The sequence below is a fragment of the Henckelia pumila genome, chromosome 1 (assembly GCF_033568475.1).
Source record: "Henckelia pumila isolate YLH828 chromosome 1, ASM3356847v2, whole genome shotgun sequence".
NCBI lineage: Eukaryota > Viridiplantae > Streptophyta > Magnoliopsida > Lamiales > Gesneriaceae > Henckelia > Henckelia pumila.
The window spans coordinates 99,929,124-99,947,587 of record NC_133120.1 but is presented as its reverse complement, the minus strand read 5'-3'; the positions used below and the strand labels follow the sequence as shown (position 1 = coordinate 99,947,587).

At 29.9% G+C, this 18,464-nt stretch overlaps 1 protein-coding gene across 1 annotated transcript; it reads left to right on the top strand.

Annotated features, from left to right (window-relative positions):
- Positions 1–7,773: 7,773 nt before the first annotated feature.
- Positions 7,774–8,631, top strand: LOC140875811 (auxin-responsive protein SAUR71-like). The gene has a single exon (XM_073279605.1). The coding sequence runs from the start codon at positions 7,846–7,848 to the stop codon at positions 8,215–8,217; it is 372 nt and encodes a 123-aa protein (XP_073135706.1). The 5' UTR covers positions 7,774–7,845; the 3' UTR covers positions 8,218–8,631.
- Positions 8,632–18,464: the final 9,833 nt, after the last annotated feature.

Genomic DNA, 18,464 nt, shown 5'->3' with positions numbered 1-18,464 from the left:
TATATATATATTGAAAAAAATATGCGAGAATTGAATTAATGCATCCAAATGTAATGAATGGGATTTGTCGGGTGATCCTCGATGAGACAAAGCTCCAAATTAAAGTCAGCAAATGATGGACCCAAACCCCTGTAACTTGCCCACTGGGTATTCATTTTCAACACTGAACCCCACTATATATATATATTCCCCTTCGTTTACTTTCAACAATTGTCAAATAAAACCGCAAACTCTGGCTCTGTGTACCCTCTAAAGGACACCTATAAAAGTGCCAAGCATTGCAAAAACCCACAATCGAATTCCTTTAAAGTGTTACTATTATATCAACTAACGACTTGACTTTGTGAGACCAATTGATTTTTACGAAAATACCTTTATCAACGAATTCAAATATCCACATATTGTTAATTGTACTGTCGATGGATATATATATATATATATATATATATGGGGAATAAGGAGGTGTGCAAAAAGTAATTGGTGAAGTGCAAGGATTGAGACTTGGATGTTGAAGATTTGGAATAGGCTTGAAAAGGCAGTCTTCCAATCGCATTAAGTACGAGTTTCTAGAGTAGAAGTTACGTGTCCTCTCTTTATTTGTACGCAAACAGAGAGAGCGAAAGCTAACTAATTTTGGGGGAAACCCCCGAGTCACCATTTCACAACAATAACAATTAACATTGCATGTTTGTGAATGAAATTATGTTACACACGGAGATAGCCAAACTACGAGAATTTGCGTCACGGTTTCATGAATACCAAAACTCGTCTATTTGCTGAACAAACCAATTAACCAAACATTGCCCCCCTCACACTCAAACATACAAAGTGATGGCCATCGACACATCGATGACTCGTAAGACGAATTAATGAAGTATTAGTTACCTAGTTTGTTAAAAAATGATAGTGTCGTGATGATTAGATTGACTTACAATGATTTATTTAAGTAATGTTTGAAAGAATTTTTAAGAAATACTTCTCAATTTTTTTTTAAAACAAAATTTCTCAAAATTTCAAAATTTTGTTAAGAAAAAGTTAAGTAGCGTTTCACATAAACATTTTCATACACGACCTAAGTATCCAATATGATTCTTAATTCGTACTACTCAAAACACCATATTCTAATGTATATTCGAGAATGATTTATTTTTTAATGTTATTATTATTATTTTAGAAAAGTCGTGAATGATTTCTATCAACATGTCCACACGAGACTAAAGATGTGTTTGAGAGAATTTTTAGGAAGCACTTCTCAGCTTTTTCTTTACAAAATTATAAAATTTTGTAAATTTTTGTGAAAAAAAGCTGAAAAGTGTTTTATAAAAGCTCTTCCAAACACTACTTAAACCAACAAAAAACGATCTAGATATATTCGGAACGACGAGTTCCGTGAGCTCAAAATATTTATACAATTTCTACATAGTGGCATAAAATCAAACATAAGTTTCTAAAAATTTTACTTGCCATTATCATAATTATTTTTTGTTATAAAAAACAAAAGTGATCAAATACATGATGCTCTGTTCTATTAAAAAAAAACATGATGCTCCAAAATCATAGAGAACCCATTCCAAGAAAAGTGTGAAACCAAATACTAGACTTTAACCCGTCATTCTCGCCAATTAGTGACTATTATATGGGCCCACCAATTTGTCGATATCCATCCTATGACTTTTTAGATTGTTTTCTTTTTCTCAATATTGTTATTGTTGATCTCGAGTACAATACCTCGTCTTAAAATTGACAAATTTATTTTAGATGAGCTATAAGTCGTACTCATCGATGCATCCAGAGACGAGTTACGGGCCAGTGGTTGCATCCTCTCCTTAACTTTGTCTCATCTATAATATATTACCTTCTACATGAATTATTCACGTGACTCTTTCGTCCAGTTGAAAAAAAAATCATTTGCCTTCTTTAATTGAATTTCTCGGTCCTTAAATTAAATTTCTTGGTTCCATCCCGTTCGCCTCCATAATGTGAATTGAGTGCAGTTTTGTCGGCTATTTTCTCTATCTCGTACAACATACCCTTCTTCAAGTTTTAAATTATATATATAAATTGGGAAAATTATATGATGAGGAATCTCGACTTGACCGTACGAAAACCCACGGAAAGGCCACGGCTCTTCGGGTGTTCTAACCTCACTCTGGTTAATGTGGGCCTCTATTATTAATTTTGTAATTTTATTTTTCTTTTTATATTAGATAGTTAGCCAAAAAATTATATATTTTTCAAAAATAAAATAATATATATATATATATGCACACCGTGATTATTTGAGATGCAATATAATGGAAAGAAAAGGAAAATGGCTTCCGTTTAATGTTTCTCCTCTCCCAATCTCTAGATGACATTTAGGTAGTGTTTGCAATATCTAAAAATAAATGATTATGAAAATTTTCTTAACAAATTTGTTAGAAAAATCTCCATAATCACTTATTTTTAGAGGTTGCAAACAGTACCTAAATATTGGTTGTGAATGAATTAATATAAATTTATTATATGTGCGTCTTGTGCTGACCACATTGCTAACATTGAAAACCAAAATATGTTTTCCCAACAGATTTCATGCATTTATAATACAAATATCTTATTCGATTTCACCTATTAAAGATATTATTTTTTATGTCAAAAATATAATTTTTCATAATAATTATGAGTTAGGTCGACATTTATCAAGAATAAAAATCCACGAAACATCCCAACAAAAGACGTAATAATTGTTGTTATTTTACCGTTTAATAAAACTTCAACCCCTTATAGTAACTGATTTTGTAATTTATGTGTGTAGACTAAAATACACTTTAATTTTATTTATTGATAAAAATAATTGAATGACAATATGGTAATTTACATTACTCATTTTAAATCCAACTTATCATCCCAAGCCCATGTTCTTTTCATTTTTCCAACTACTCTTTATTTTCTATATATTATATTTCACGCATAATGTGTGTGCGTGGCGGATCCAGGACGTTAAAATTGGGGGGCGCATATTATGTAACGACAATGTGCGACGGCATTAGAGCTATTAATTTCCAATAATGACTATTAATTTCGCTACTTTGACTTGTAGTTTATTTGTTATTTTCATAAAAATTTCTCTTTTCGTACGAAATATAAAAGAACCGAAATTGTGAAATTTTATGTTCGAGGGTCATATAGGTTTGTCATTATTAACGAAATCAAATTTTAACTTAATAAAACACCTAATTTTTTGTCATTTTATATTTAATTCTTAATTAGTTTAAAGTTCAGAGATATTTTTTAGGGGAAATTGCATATATCACCCCTGTGAAATTCCGAGTTTGCTAATAACACACTATGAAATTTTTTTAAGCTAATAACCCCCTGTGATTCAAAATTTGTAGCATACACACCCTTTTCAGTTAAAAATTGACAAAAATACTCTTGCTTAAATAAATAATTAAATTAATTTTTTTTTATAATTTTATATTTAATTGATTAAAGTAATCAAATTTTATTTAAATAACTATGAAAATTATATATAATTATTTTATCACAATATTTGTCATACACGAAATATATTTTAATATTAAATTATATTATAACATTAAGGGCATTTTAGTCATTTTTTAGCCAGAAGGGGGTGTATGCTACAGATTTAGAATCATAAGGGCTTTTAGCTCAAAAAAAGTTCATAGGGGGTTATCAACAAACACGCGATTTCACAGGGGTGATATATGCAATTTTTCCTATTTTTTAAATAATTTTTTAGAATTTTTTCAATAAGAGAGAAGTGAGGTAACATAAATTTTTAAAAGTAAAATTTTAGTTTTATAAGAAAAGCTCATGCTTAATGTATATACATGGGAAAAAAATTTATTCAATTTAATAAAAACTTAATACTAGACATTAAAATTGTGTCAATTAAAAAATATTGAAAATGTATCAACTAATCCATGAGTCTAAGATGAATAAAAAAACATTAGTCGATAAGAAGAACAAGACATAAATAAATAAAAAAAACATTAATTCATGAGTCCATGAAAAATAAATTAAAAATACTATACATAGGAAGAAGTAATTCAATTTAATAAAGGCTTAATAATAGACATTAAAATTTTCTCAACTAAAAAATATTGAAAATGTGTTAATTAATCCATGAGTTCAAGATAAATAAAAAAAAACAATGGATTGAGAAGAACAAGACAAATAAATGAAAAAAAAAATCAACTAAAAAAATTGAAAATATATCAATTCATGAGTCCAAGATAAATAAATAATAAAACAATGGATCAAGAAGAAAATACAAATAAATGAAATAATTAAAAAAAGAAATTAAATGAGGGGGAAGAAGTCTCGAAACCCGTGAACTTTTGCCTTACTATGATTCTGCAAGACATCTAGCCTGAAGACTTAATTGTTATTCATTTAGTTATTAGTATATATATATATATATATATATATATATATATATATATATGTAATCTACAAAATATTCATATATAATACTAAAAAATTTTAAAATTCTCTGGGGGGCCGTGCCCCCCTCCCCCAATCCTCATATAGATCCGCCCCCGTGTGCGTGTATAGCTAGTTATTATTATGCATGAAATGTGAACTTAGCATTAATCCTTTTACAAATAAAGCAAATAAAAAGTTTAAGATTTTATTTTATTCAAAACATTTGAGTTCGAGTTGTCGTGTGCCCTTTGACTCTGGAAGTTTTAAAAAAAACCTTATAAATATTTTTATCGAAGAATCACTGAATTTGACATGCATTTGCATATAATTTTAATGTGTTTTAGCGGTTTTTTTTTAGTGTGTGTGGTTTTTTCTTTTAATATTTTACACCACCATAATTCATATTTAAAATCACTTAAGCTGACACAGACATAAACAGAACAATAAAACGTGTTCCATTTGTAGGATTAAAGATGAACCCCCACTCTAATTGTGATTTGATGTGTTATCACCTATTTTCGAAATATTAACTAGGGAGTCTAGGCGTGGCTTTAGCCTTTAGGTTAGTTGGATGTCACCCCTCCACGTGATAACGTGGAATTATAGGCAATTTAATTTTTTTTTGTTTAAATTTTTAGACGCATTTTAAAACTATTATTTCATGATCAAAGTGTACTTTTCTTAAATGAATTGTGGATGTTACGAATCTTAGTGTTTGGGATTATTTTTTTAGAAAATATTTTTAAGTTTTTTATTTTGAAGTAAAAGCTCAAAAGTGTTTTCTAAAAACAATTCTAAAAATTAACTAAGAGAAGCCAATTTTCTTTTTTATTTATAAGACATTGTATGTTTTGTGTTCTCTTCTCCCCATCCCGCCTTTACTTTTTATCTTCTATCTTGAGAATTAATAAATATTCAAACGTAATATGAAAAGAGAAAAAAAAAATAAAATAGGACACTTTATTGCAACCTTCATTTAAAGTTTTTTAAGTTATTTTTTTTGGCTGATAATTATGTGAAAAAAGATTAGTTTTTTTTTTTAAAAAAAAAAAAAACAAATTGGTGAGTGATGGTTTTTGAACTCGAAAAAATTTGTTGTATATAAACAGATAGATTACAAGAAAATAGGTTGATTTTAGAATATCAAATATATCCGTTATAACATAGTTTTGACATCCATTTAGTTTCATATGTGACGTTTCAAACTACAGACATAATGAATTATCAAAAATCTTTTTTTTTTTTTACGGGAATGATAAAAAACTTTTTATTAAGTAATTAATTGAATTTAATAATTATTGCTAAAATATTCACATATTTCATCAATTCGAATATTATTTTTTATACAACTTAATTTCAGGTAATTAAACGCTCTCCCATTTTGATTCTTTCTTCTAGATAAGTGATGCATCTTTCTGATTCAATCCTTATCACTCTCGGCAACTCACGAATGTATTTTACTTACACTTTCAGTAATCATATACCAGTTTAATTAATTATCCAAAATATACTTTCCACAACTTTACAAAATCAATTAAAAACGCAATTCGTAAACAAAAGTCGTGTCCGCTTAGCCATCACCCCCAATACTTAAAAGCGTGAAGCGTGAACAAAAAGCTTTGTTTTGGACAAAAGCGTGAAAAAATATCAACTCTTTGATTGACCACATTAAACGCAAAAAAACGCGAAAAAACGCGAAAATACCTGAAAAAATAATTTTTGAAATTAATATTTAAGTTTAATTTTTATTTTTTTAATATTTTTAACTTTCAAATTTTATTTTAAATGATTAATATTTAATAATATTATTTATTTTTTTAAAACATTCAACGCGTCAAAATTCAATTTGCTTCGTTTATTTCGTTTCTTTGCCACTAAAAGATAAAACCTGACCTAACACAAATATTTTACTTCAAATAATTTGTTATTTTGAGATTTACGTTTTTTTATAAATTGAAAATTTATGTATTTATTTTTAAAATCTTTAAGTTTATATGTTAATTATTCTATTAATTAATTTAATATATAAAATTATACAAATAATGAAAAACGTTTTTTTTCACACTTAAACTTGTTTTTTCCTCACTTAAGCTTGTGAAGCTTGAAGCTTGACTGTGACGCTTCGTCACGCTTCGCGTTTTTTTAAATTTTGGTTAAAAGATAGACATCTATTCAAGTCCATGTTTGAAAAAAATTTCAAATCCAAATTTTCAAATCAAAATATTAAATTTCTGAAAAAAAAACACCTCTCACTTATTACCTAAAAATTATACTTTGAAAAACGTTTTGTTAAAAAACATTTTTCAAAACCGTTTTACAAAAATAATTTCCAAACAAATATTTTAAATTTTTTATTTGTAAAACACTAAAAACGTTTTTAAAAAATTTGTCCAGGCGGATCAAAATTTGTTTAACGATCGGTCTGAATCATATTTACAACAAAAATAATAATATTTTAACATAAAAAATAATAAAATGTGTAGGATGAAAGTGAAAACTCAAATCAGAAAGAGTTTTTGTATTTAAGAAAAATAATTTTTTTTTGGAAAAAAGATATATCCTTTTTTTAATCTCATGACTTCTGGAACTTCGGCCCCGTTAAAAGGTTAAAGGATAGGGGTGTCAATCGGGTCGGGTGGGTCGGGTTTCGGGTTAACCCGCAAAAAACTTTTATTTTTTTTTTTCAACCCGAACCCAACCCGAACCCGGATCAACCCGAAGACCACCCTCAACCCGAACATGAACCCGTCTAACCCGACTCAACCCGTCTAACCCGTCTAACCCGAATTTTATTTATTTTTTTAATTTTTTTTAAAAAAAAATTAATGAAAATAATTCGAAAAAATAAAAAATAATAATAATATTTTAATTTAAACACATTATAACAAAATCTTCGATTTAAATTTGAAAGTTTAATTGTAAAAAATTAAAAGTATATTTACTAAATCAAATAAACAATTGTTTAAAAAATAAAAAATATACAAAATAAATATTAAATGATAAAAATTTATCATATAAATATACAATAAATTTTTTCAAACATACAATATATAAAAATATATGTAATATTTTCCAAAACCCAACCCGAACCCGCCTAACCTAGAACTAACCCGAACCCGAAAAACCCCAACCTAAACCTGATTTTTTTCGTGTTGGTTCGTGTCGGGTTGACGGGTCGTGTTGCATTTTGACACCCCTATTAAAGGAGTAATAAAAAAAATAACAATTTTAAAAAAAATAATAATAATATTATAATTGTTGTACCCGGCGAGTACGCTCATCTGTGTTCCCTTTTACTTTGTATATTACTATATTTATACCCCCAAAACTCTCTTCCCTCACGCCTCCGCTTCACTCACTCACTCTCTCTCTCTCTCTGAAACCAAATCCAAAAAACTCCAACGTCACCAAATTATGAAGAAGCTCATGAGAAGATTCTCGAAAGTAGCCGATTCTTCTAAGTACCGTTTGTTAAACCCGCGCTCGGAGGATGATTTTCGAAATACTTCCGGCGGCGGCGGCGGCGGCGTGCCCGAGGGTCATTTGCCGGTGTACGTCGGAGAAGAAATGGAACGATTCGTCGTGAGTGCGGAGTTTTTGAATCACCCGATATTCGTCAAGCTGCTCAATAGATCGGCGCAGGAGTACGGTTACAGGCAGACCGGCGTGCTCCGGATTCCCTGCCACGTGTTCCTCTTCGAACGCGTGCTCGAGACCCTACGCGTCGGTGGTGAGTCGCGCGACCTCCTCGAAATCATCAACTCGCTCTCCGACGAACTGCATTAGCTTATTCCGGCACGGCGGCGCCGTGGATATACTCGCGTACAGAGTCTACCGATTCTTTTTTCAGGTGCACTGGCTTCAGCTTCTTGGTAAATACTATGTGATTAGCAATTTGAAGGAGTGAAATCGTATGATTATTATTATTATTATTTTTTTTTTTTTTGCATCCTCATCTTGTGGGAAATTGAGTTGTTGGGGAGCGGAAAATGGATGAGACACCAAATTTCGGCGTCCTTTGTCCTCTGTTGGCTGTTGCTGCCTCTGATCAAGTACGGAAGTATTTGATATCTAATATATCTAATTTCACTCTTAAAAAAAATCTATCTTAAAAAGTCAAGTTCTACCGAAATTTATACTAACAATTTTTATATTGTATCAAATTTAATTTATCCAATCTCGTTGTACATTAATACAAAATCTAACAAGATATTAGCAAAATATCATAATATAATTATTGTACGATATATTAATTGTATTTTATCATTTGTTTTTGAAAGAAACATAATATATAGATTCAAACTAAGTCAGAAACAGTTAATCATAAATAAAAGAAGGCGAAGGGACGACCCGTCCTTTTGGACGAGACAATGAAACAACTCCCCTAACTAAAGCATGAGTTGCATGATTTGCTGATCTCTTAACAAAAACAAAAGATAAAGATTGAATCTCCAAAGCGAGGAAGCTTGCAATCTTCAACAACTAAGCCAATCGTGGATAAGTGTTGGGCTGCAGATTTTATAGATTCAATGATCACCAATGCATCTGATTTAATGATTATGTTCGTGAGATTCAATTCTTTGATCCAACTTAGAGCTTCCCGGATTCCTATTGCTTCAGCTATCAATGGATCGCAGATCCCTGAAATACTGCAGTGAACGGCTTTTGTAACTTCTCCAAGATCATTTCCGATAATACACCCATAACTAGGGATGTAAATAAGACGAACAGTTCGCGAACTGTTCGGGTCTCGGCTCGTTAAAAGCTCGTTCGGGCTCGTTTAATGAGGCTCATTAACGCAAACGAACCAAACTCGAGCTTTACAATATTCGGCTCGTTAGCTCGTGAACATACTCATTAACAGGCTCGTTACAAGCTCGTAAGTAATCTCTTAGACGAAAAAATAATAGTATTGATTTTTAATTTATAAATTTACACTTTACTTATGAAAAATATTAAAAAATCTATAAAAATTAATTTATTAGAATAAATTTACAAATTTTAATAATAATATTATATTTTTTCAAATATAAAATTTAGTTTTTAATTAATTTAATGAATATTTAAATTTATATTTTAAATATATTAAGCTCGTTTAGGCTCGATAAAAGCTCAAATAAGCTCGTGAACCATGAATATATTCGTTAAATAAAACTCGGCTCGTTTACATCCATACCATAACATTCTCTACCAATGTCCTTGAAAACCGCTGCATCTATCATATTCTTTTTTTAAAATATAAATTTTATTTTCTTCTACCCTTTAATCATTGAAAGCAACAGTTAGCTGGACATGTAAAGTCATTCAATTCGATTTTCCCCCTTAATTTAGTCCTCAAACGTTATATATACTAGTCTAGTATTGATCATGGTTGAAAGGAAAGACAAATAGTTGCAAAGGGTCACTTTTTTCTTTATATGGACTTGCATGTTACATTGGGGCGTTTTGTTATCTAAAATTAACTATTTCAAATACATTTGAGGAAATCATTTAAAAAAATGATTAAACATGTTAATTGATCCAAATATCCATGTTACATTGATATCAAAAAAATATGGTGGAATTAACCCCCCTTGTTTTTTTTTTTTTTTTTTTTTTTTGTCTTGAAATAGGAACTAACCGTATCTTCTTCAATGAACATTATGCCATCACAGTTAGCAATAACAAAAGTGGTAGCTAGCCATGTCCCTTGTTAGTGTAGACGTGGTTGAAATAATTAATTTTACTAATTCGAAAAAAAATGTAACTATGTTTATGACATTAGATTTTTAAAAACGAACAAATTAAATAGCTTGATCAATTGGTATAATTGTGTTAAGAAATTTAACTTGAACCTAACCAAATTCCAAAAATTAGCTCAAGGGGAGGGTTGTCCAAGACTATATATTGAACTTTCAGAAACTCTATCCAACCCGTATGACACGTATCTTATCACACACCCCACCCGTCCATGAATGAACATTTTGAGCGTTGAGATATTAATGGGTGACTCAACTATGTGGCAACCCAATTATGGACAATCTAATACATACAGCGGGCCTGAACTCTCTGATACCATATTTAGAAATGAATTTGAACATAAATCAACCCCAAAAGCTAGTTCAAGGGAGGGTTGTCATTGTCTATATAAATGACTCACTGGAACACTATTCAACCGATGTGAGACATATTTCAATACACCTTCAGGAATGAAAATCTGGAGCGTGAAGATATTAACGGGTGACCAAATTATCGACAGCCTATTTGTGGGCGGTCCTACACATAACGTTAGACATATATATATGTTGTGATACCATGTTAAAAAATTAGACTTGATCATATCTCAACCCCGAAAGCTAGCTCAAGGGGGAAGGTTGTCCAAGATCATATATTGAACTTCCAGGAACTCTATCTAATCGATGTGAGACATATATCAACAAAATAAGATGTCCAAGATACTATAAGAGAGTGTTTGCAACCGTTAAAAATAATTTATTATTGATTTTTCTTCAAAAATTTAAATAGTTTGATCAATTGGTAGAATTGAGATGTCCGAGATTTAAGAAGATAGATTATTATCACGGTACTATATTTCAAAAAATAAAAATAGACTCACACTGTGTTTTTGAATTACATAATAAAACATAAAAACTTCCACGAGATGATATTGAATTCAATTTTATGAGATGGATTTTCGACTCGGTTGTTCATTATAAGTATTACTTTTCATTGGGAACAGATCAATCCTTTTCATAGATATATATAGTCTTATGATATGGTCCGTGAAATGAGTTGATCTGAAACATACCTAACGTGCACATGCTGCGTATTATTTTTTGTAAAATTAAATTCAAGTGATTGGTGATATAGTTACTTAAAATATACAAAGACGTTATATAATATGGTAAGAATGACGAAGGCGATAATATATAGTTAGCAAGATTGAGTTAAAATAAGTTGTTAATATTGAATTGAGAGAAAAATAGATATATTTTTTTTAAAAAAAGTGTAAAATATACTTAAATATACATAATTAAGGTTATATTTTGATAAATACTTATAAAACGTTTTTATAAAAGTGGTTTTTTTTAAAAAATTATAAAATGTTCTAAAATTTATTTTAAGAATAAATATGTGTTTGAACAACTATTCTATAAAAATATTTTGACATTGAAAAATTAATATTGTTCGTCTTTGTCTTTCATAATTTTATTCTAAAAACATCTGTTCTTTAAAAATTATATTTGGAAAAATATTTTTATAAAATATTTTTTTTAAAATATTTTACAAATGTTACGTTTTATCTAAACAAATATTTAAATTTTTTTCGCTTATAAAACATTAAAATTTTAAAGTAAATGTCCAAACAAACGTGACAATAAATCCGCTAATCTCAAAGTCCTTTTTAACTATTAATTAACAATTAATAATTAATTAGCTACCCGCGAAGGTCGTTAAATATTGTGTGAAAATGACATTCGCCAGACCTGGCTTATGTACGTATTGCCATCCCTAGTCATAATTAATACACTGACACTTTGATTTTCTTTTTCTTCTTTTCACATTTACACATATAATTCAATGATAAGAGAGTTTTTGGAATATATATCCATCATTTTTTTTCTGGAATGGTTTTCGATTATCAAATATGGGATATATGATAACTTATAGCTCAGATTAATTATTAGGATCATTAGAATGAAATTTATTACTATTTAATTATTCAGGCTAATTACTTAAGCCCACCAAGATTAGAGGATAGGCTCAAACAGGACCTAAGCCCACAAATTTTTCTGAGCATATAAATAGCTCGAGTTTCTTATTTGCAAGGTAAGTTCTCATTAACATTATCAGAATATGTTAATGAGCAGGACGGTCCACTATTTTGGCGGGTCAAAATATTGCTAACACAAATTACTTATTTTATGTGATGGAGTGGGCTGACACCCCTTTTAATGGCTAGAGAAATTTCCAACATAATAATTCACACATTTTATATGTATGAGCCACTTAACCATGGAACCTGTAACTGATTTTGACACAACCCATTCACATATGGGCTATTGAATCTCTTTGGATAGTTGTTGCTTGAAGGATTTTCATTTTCCCAATGCATCTCACACTTGTTGGAGATGCAGATTTGTAGTAACTCGATTTTGACACAACCCATACACGTGTTGTGAGTATAATTATGAGCCTTTTAGGAAAAGGCCTCTGGCCCAAGTACTCTTGGACTATTAGGTAAAGTTACATAAACACAAGCCCATATATTTGGTTTTTTTGTTATATTCTCAGTTTCAACTTTCAACTTTCAACTATTTATATAAATAGATTCAAAAAATATATATTTATATAAATAAATGGCATCTAGCAATTAAATATATGCGTGACACATGAAGTGAAACAAAAATTTGAAAAAGCATAGTTTATAAAAAAGAAAAAACGTAGCAAGTTCCAGAGAACAAAGTGTATACTAGCCTCCTTCAAATATTTCAGCAAAATCAAGGAAAAAAAATATAACCAAGGCATAATCGAGGAAAAATGAACAAAACAAATCCAACTGAAAATTTCAGACAAGAGTAATCAAACTCTCGTGGCAGACGGCGGGAAGATATATAATGAAAGATGGGATATTATTTCTTTATAGTAGACGAGATACACGTGTTGTGTGTATAATACAGTATATAAATGTTACTGTTAGTGTAAACTACCGATTTCAAACTCCTTGATGAATCAAAAACACACACACGAGAGCTCACACTATGACAAAGATAAGAACAAAACAAGAACGCTCAAGCAATTACGTGGTTCGACTCTTTTGTTGAGTCTACATCCACGGGAGGAATAGTCACCACTTTATTGATCAAGACAAGTGTTTAATTACAAAGCTTCGTTCCAAGATCAATCACAGAAAGAACACCTCTCAGCCAACTATATTACAATCACTCTTGAATCTCCTTTGGAATTGAAAATCTGATTGTTTTTCGATGCCTCTCAATGATCTCCCTCAGAGTATATATAATGGTCTTTCCCAGTTAACACTCCAAGTTTCCAGTCATCTAAATCAATTACAAAACCAATTGAATTTAAGCTTCCAAAAACAGAGAAACCAACTAACTGCTTATAACTTTCAGTAGTATCCGGTTGACTTCACTTTGAATGGAAAGCTGTGATTTCTTGATTTATGTCTATCCAACTTTGAGAGACACATCTAACAGTTACAAATTTTATGTATGTGATAAATTTTTATTATAATAGTTTATGAACCAAAAAAATATGACCAATTGACTAATTTTTTTTCGTGTGTTTCATCGGATATCAAAATAATTATTATATTATACTATAACCGCTTGATACATGTGATAAGATTATTAAGGAGAGTGGATAAATAAAAAATATGAGAAAATATATAATAATACCATTTAATAAGAAAGTTGTTTGGTTCGTTTTTTAAAGTTAGAATATCATTTACTGACATACATTGTTTGACAAATATATCCTTTAACCATATGCAAATTTACACTCAATTATTACGCTTTAGAAAGAAGACAAGAATTTAGGGTCATGGATAATAGGGTAAATACACTGCACAATCTCAAGTACTGTTTACAAAATATTCACAATACCTGCTCTTTCACGTGGATTTATTGTCCGTGTATTTCAGGCCTTCTAGGTCAATTAAGTCGGGCCCTTGGGTTATCAAACGAAGAATGAAAGTTGAACCAAACATCGGTTTAATTATTATCATGCCCTAATAATACCCCTACCAGTTTAATTAGTATATCCAAAGAAGGAAGGATGCCATTAATTACTTTGTTATTCGAAGAAACCTAATATTGCAAAAAACTGTCACCTAAAAGTTAACATCAAATCAAATTAATATAAATGGGACTTGTTCAATAACTAGATCTAATTTTCGTCGATCCCATTTAAGAGTTAAATTCATTAATTGATTATCTTCCTTTTGTCAAAGTATTATATTATTATTCACATCATAGCTTTAACCATTCCATGAATGGGACACCGTATAGCTGTTACATTAAGCGGGGAATTAATATAAAATATATATTACATTAAGTGAAACATAATTGATGTATAATGTAGATTATTCGATTATTGTCCACGTTATTATACGTGAATATTTTTACGTATCCAGAATTTTATGTAATACATTTTTAAAAAATATAATATATATACACGATTCGTCGTTGCTAGTGGACCGAGTTGGCCTTAACCTATTTGTGAGTCTTTTCCGATGATCTGAAATTCTACTAACCAATCCGCGAGTCACCTGTTGAACCCGACGAGTGAGAAAAGATGTAATATTATAGTATTCTCATCTCAAAATTTTATCGCCATTGGTTTTTGTCTTTTATTATATCACATGTTTTGTATCACTTTTAAATGTTCGCTACTTACTCAAAAATTCCGATTTTAATAAAAAAAAAACGTGGGAACCTTGATTCACTCATCTTCTCGTCGATATATATTGAGTAAACTTCAGAATGAATGTATTAGTCATTCGGATTGAGCATGTTATCTTGTTCACACATTGAGGGCAAGAAATGCGTAATACATATGAATCATGACTTTAAGAAACTAACGCAACGACACAACGCCTAATTCAACTTCTTTATCTTTATGTCAAAAAAGGGAAAACAAATTCTTTTTATTGACTTAGTCTGTTTAATTTAAATGAAGAGATAAATAAAAGTACAACTCCCGTCATATAATATCTGCCCACAAAATCTACAATTCGCACTTCTTTTGACTATGGTTGCTCTAATTGTCTACACTTAATTCATAAATCTCAACTTCTAGAGTAGTGGGCAATTCAACATCCGATTTAAATACAAAGGATAAATAATAGGAAAAATTGCATATATCACCCTTGTGAAATCTCGGGTTTGCTGATAATCCCCTATGAAATTTTTTTATTCTAATAACCCCCTATGATTCTAGATTTATAGCATGCACACCCCTTTTGATTAAAAAATGACGAAAATACCCTTAACTTTTATGAACTCTTTAATTTATCATTTATTTTATGTAGGAGTATTTTCGTCATTTTTTAGCTGAAAAGGGTGTGTATGCTACAAATCTAGAATCACAGGGGGTTATTAGCTTAAAAAATTTTCATAGGGGGTTATAAGCAATCCCGGGATTTCACAAGGGTGATATATGCAATTTTCCCATAATAATATTTCATGTACTTTATAAAAAAGGAAATACTTTAAGGATAGCCTGCTTTTATTTTAATTTAATAGGCATAGAAATTTATGAAATCATATAATATATAAATCATGGCCCGTCGTTATTAAGAAATATATATGATGGATCGATGTTGTTTTGCTTTATGTTGTCTTCAGCTGTTGATTTGCCTTTGTCCTTCCACCAATAACTTACCAACCCAAAAGGTGAAATTCGACCAAGAATGTTGTGTAACAATTAAAATCCAATACTTGGACCAGATTAATTTGTCTCCAAGTTAAGTTTTTAAGTGTGTTAAAGTTTTTAGTTGATTAGCTAGGATTTTTCAGAATTTTTTTAGTTTGTGTTACATTACATTTTTTGATTAAAGTCGGTTACAATGTTTTAAGTACTACTTTTATCCTTATGGTTAAATATTATTATATATTAATTTTAAAAAAAACAAATCGATACGAGTAGTGCTGCAACAATCACGTTTCGATTGTTCTACATGGCAGGGACAATTATTTCACGCAACAATCTTCCTCCAAATCATCACTCAATTAGCAATCCAAGGGTCACGTTTCGATTGTTTTATATGCTAGGAACAATTATTTCACCCAACAATATTCTTTCAAATGATTACACTCGTTGTAATTTATGAGAAGCGAACCCATGACATTAGCTCTTAAATCAATTGTAGGACCAACATTTACTGCTTCATGAACAATTATAAGTGGTGGTAAATGGACAACTCAAATCATTAAAACTATACACAATCTATGCACCACATTTTGATTGTGTTTACCTATTATGAAAAATTATTGCGCTCTCCAAAATGTACAATAAATCTATTTACCGATTAAAAAAAATAAAGATGTGTTCCATCTATTAATTATCCCTCCCAAAAGGGATTTCTGGGAAAATATATATATCAAATTTTCTTGTATACCTGTTGGAGAAAATTTTAGATTTTTCAATTGTTAGTTTCTTAAATTTTATTTATTTTAAAATAATCATACTACATTTAATTTTAAGTTACAACTTATAAGTGAGAGTATATATATAAGGGTGGGAAAATATACCGAAAATTTTGGTATACCGCACTTACCATACCGTAATATACCGTACATACAGTTAAAATCGTCATACTGAAATTTTTCAAAATTTTCGATATCGGTATCGGTATGAGATTTACAAAATTTTGGTATTTCGGTATGTAATATTGAAATTTTTTTATAACAAAATATATTTTAATTATATGTAAGAATTTTAAAATATATTTTTTATAATATCGGTATAGACGGTATTATACTGAAACCGTACCGAATTTCGATATACCGAAAATTTTCGGTAAGAACGGTATGGAATTTATGTCGTAACGAAATTTTGGTATACCGAAAAATCGGTACGATATCGGTATCTATTTTTTTGGTACCGAAGTACGGTATGCGGTATCATTCGATAAAGTTGGTATACCGTACCGAATCAACCCTATATATTATATATACACACACACACACACACACACACACACACACACACATATATATATATAACACTTGAAATTTCATGGATCGAATCATGCTTGAAACACACGTCATCCATGCATAATGCTTAGATCTCTACGCGATGAATTTAAAATCCCTCTTCTTGGATTTGACTTGTTCGCAACAAAAAGTCTTCAAGTTAGTGAAAAACCCTACTAACTCAAAGGAAATATGTCAAATTTTAGGTGTCAAATGGTGAAAAAAAGAGAGCCTTTAATAATATTGTTCGCTTCCCTAACTCAAGACTTAATTAAAGAGAGCGGAGGGAGCTAGCTTTAGTAATTGGATGATATAATTAATAGAGCATAACGTACGTACAAGTACGTGCCCTTATATATATTATGAAATAATTTTTTTTTAAATTCTAATAAGTGAACCCAAATGAACTTTCAACAGCACTAAACTTCAAAGTACAGAAATAATTCAGTTTTAGAAAATTTTATTAATCTATATTTTTGGTGCTATATGAAGTAAAATAGAATCTACAGCAGAGGTCAAGCTAAACAATGATGTAAACAGCAATGTCAAGAACAAAAGGGAGTACTTATAACTAACATATCTCTACCGAACTCAGAATTTAGAAGCCCCATTGATATTAGATTAATTTGTGTAGCTTCTCCTGAGCAATCTCATGCGAAAGATGAACGGCAACGAAATCAATTAACATATAATGGGGTTGAGTTAGAAATTCGTCTAATAAAATTAACTTGTTAGATCATCTGGTAGAAATTTTTGTGTTGTAGTAACTTATAAGAAGTTATAAAAGATTAATATATATGAGAATTAAGTCGCTATATCTGAGAGGAGACTTTTGCATGACCGGGTCATTTTTTCAAGTGGAGTGGAGTTATATATTATATATTCTACGCTACATGCACTTGTAAATATAATAATAAAATAAAATAAAAAGGTTATAAATAAAACAAAAAGTGCAATAGGTGACCTAAATCACTTGAGACTTGGAATTGGGGGTTCCCTTTTACTTTACTTGGACACGACTGCAGCCCGTGCGTGTGCATGCAGCAAATCACCACTTCTACGAATCGAGTATATATATATATATATATATATATATCATATTTGTTTTGTTTTTTTTTTTTTGGATTTTTTTTTAATCCAGAAAAAAAATCCTATAATTGTTTGCATTTTTACTAATTTTTTATTGGAGAGAAAACGAAACTATATTTTCACCCATAATACATAAATTTATACAAGTGTATAAAAAAATAAATAGCATCATCTTGCACTATAAGAATCCCCTCTTAAATTTATTGATATGCAAATTAAAAGGTTCGTACGTTGCATTTGTTTTGA

Bases quoted from the DNA above. Each gene is read 5' to 3' on its own strand.
- LOC140875811 (XM_073279605.1), top strand. From the start codon at position 7,846: ATGAAGAAGCTCATGAGAAGATTCTCGAAAGTAGCCGATTCTTCTAAG.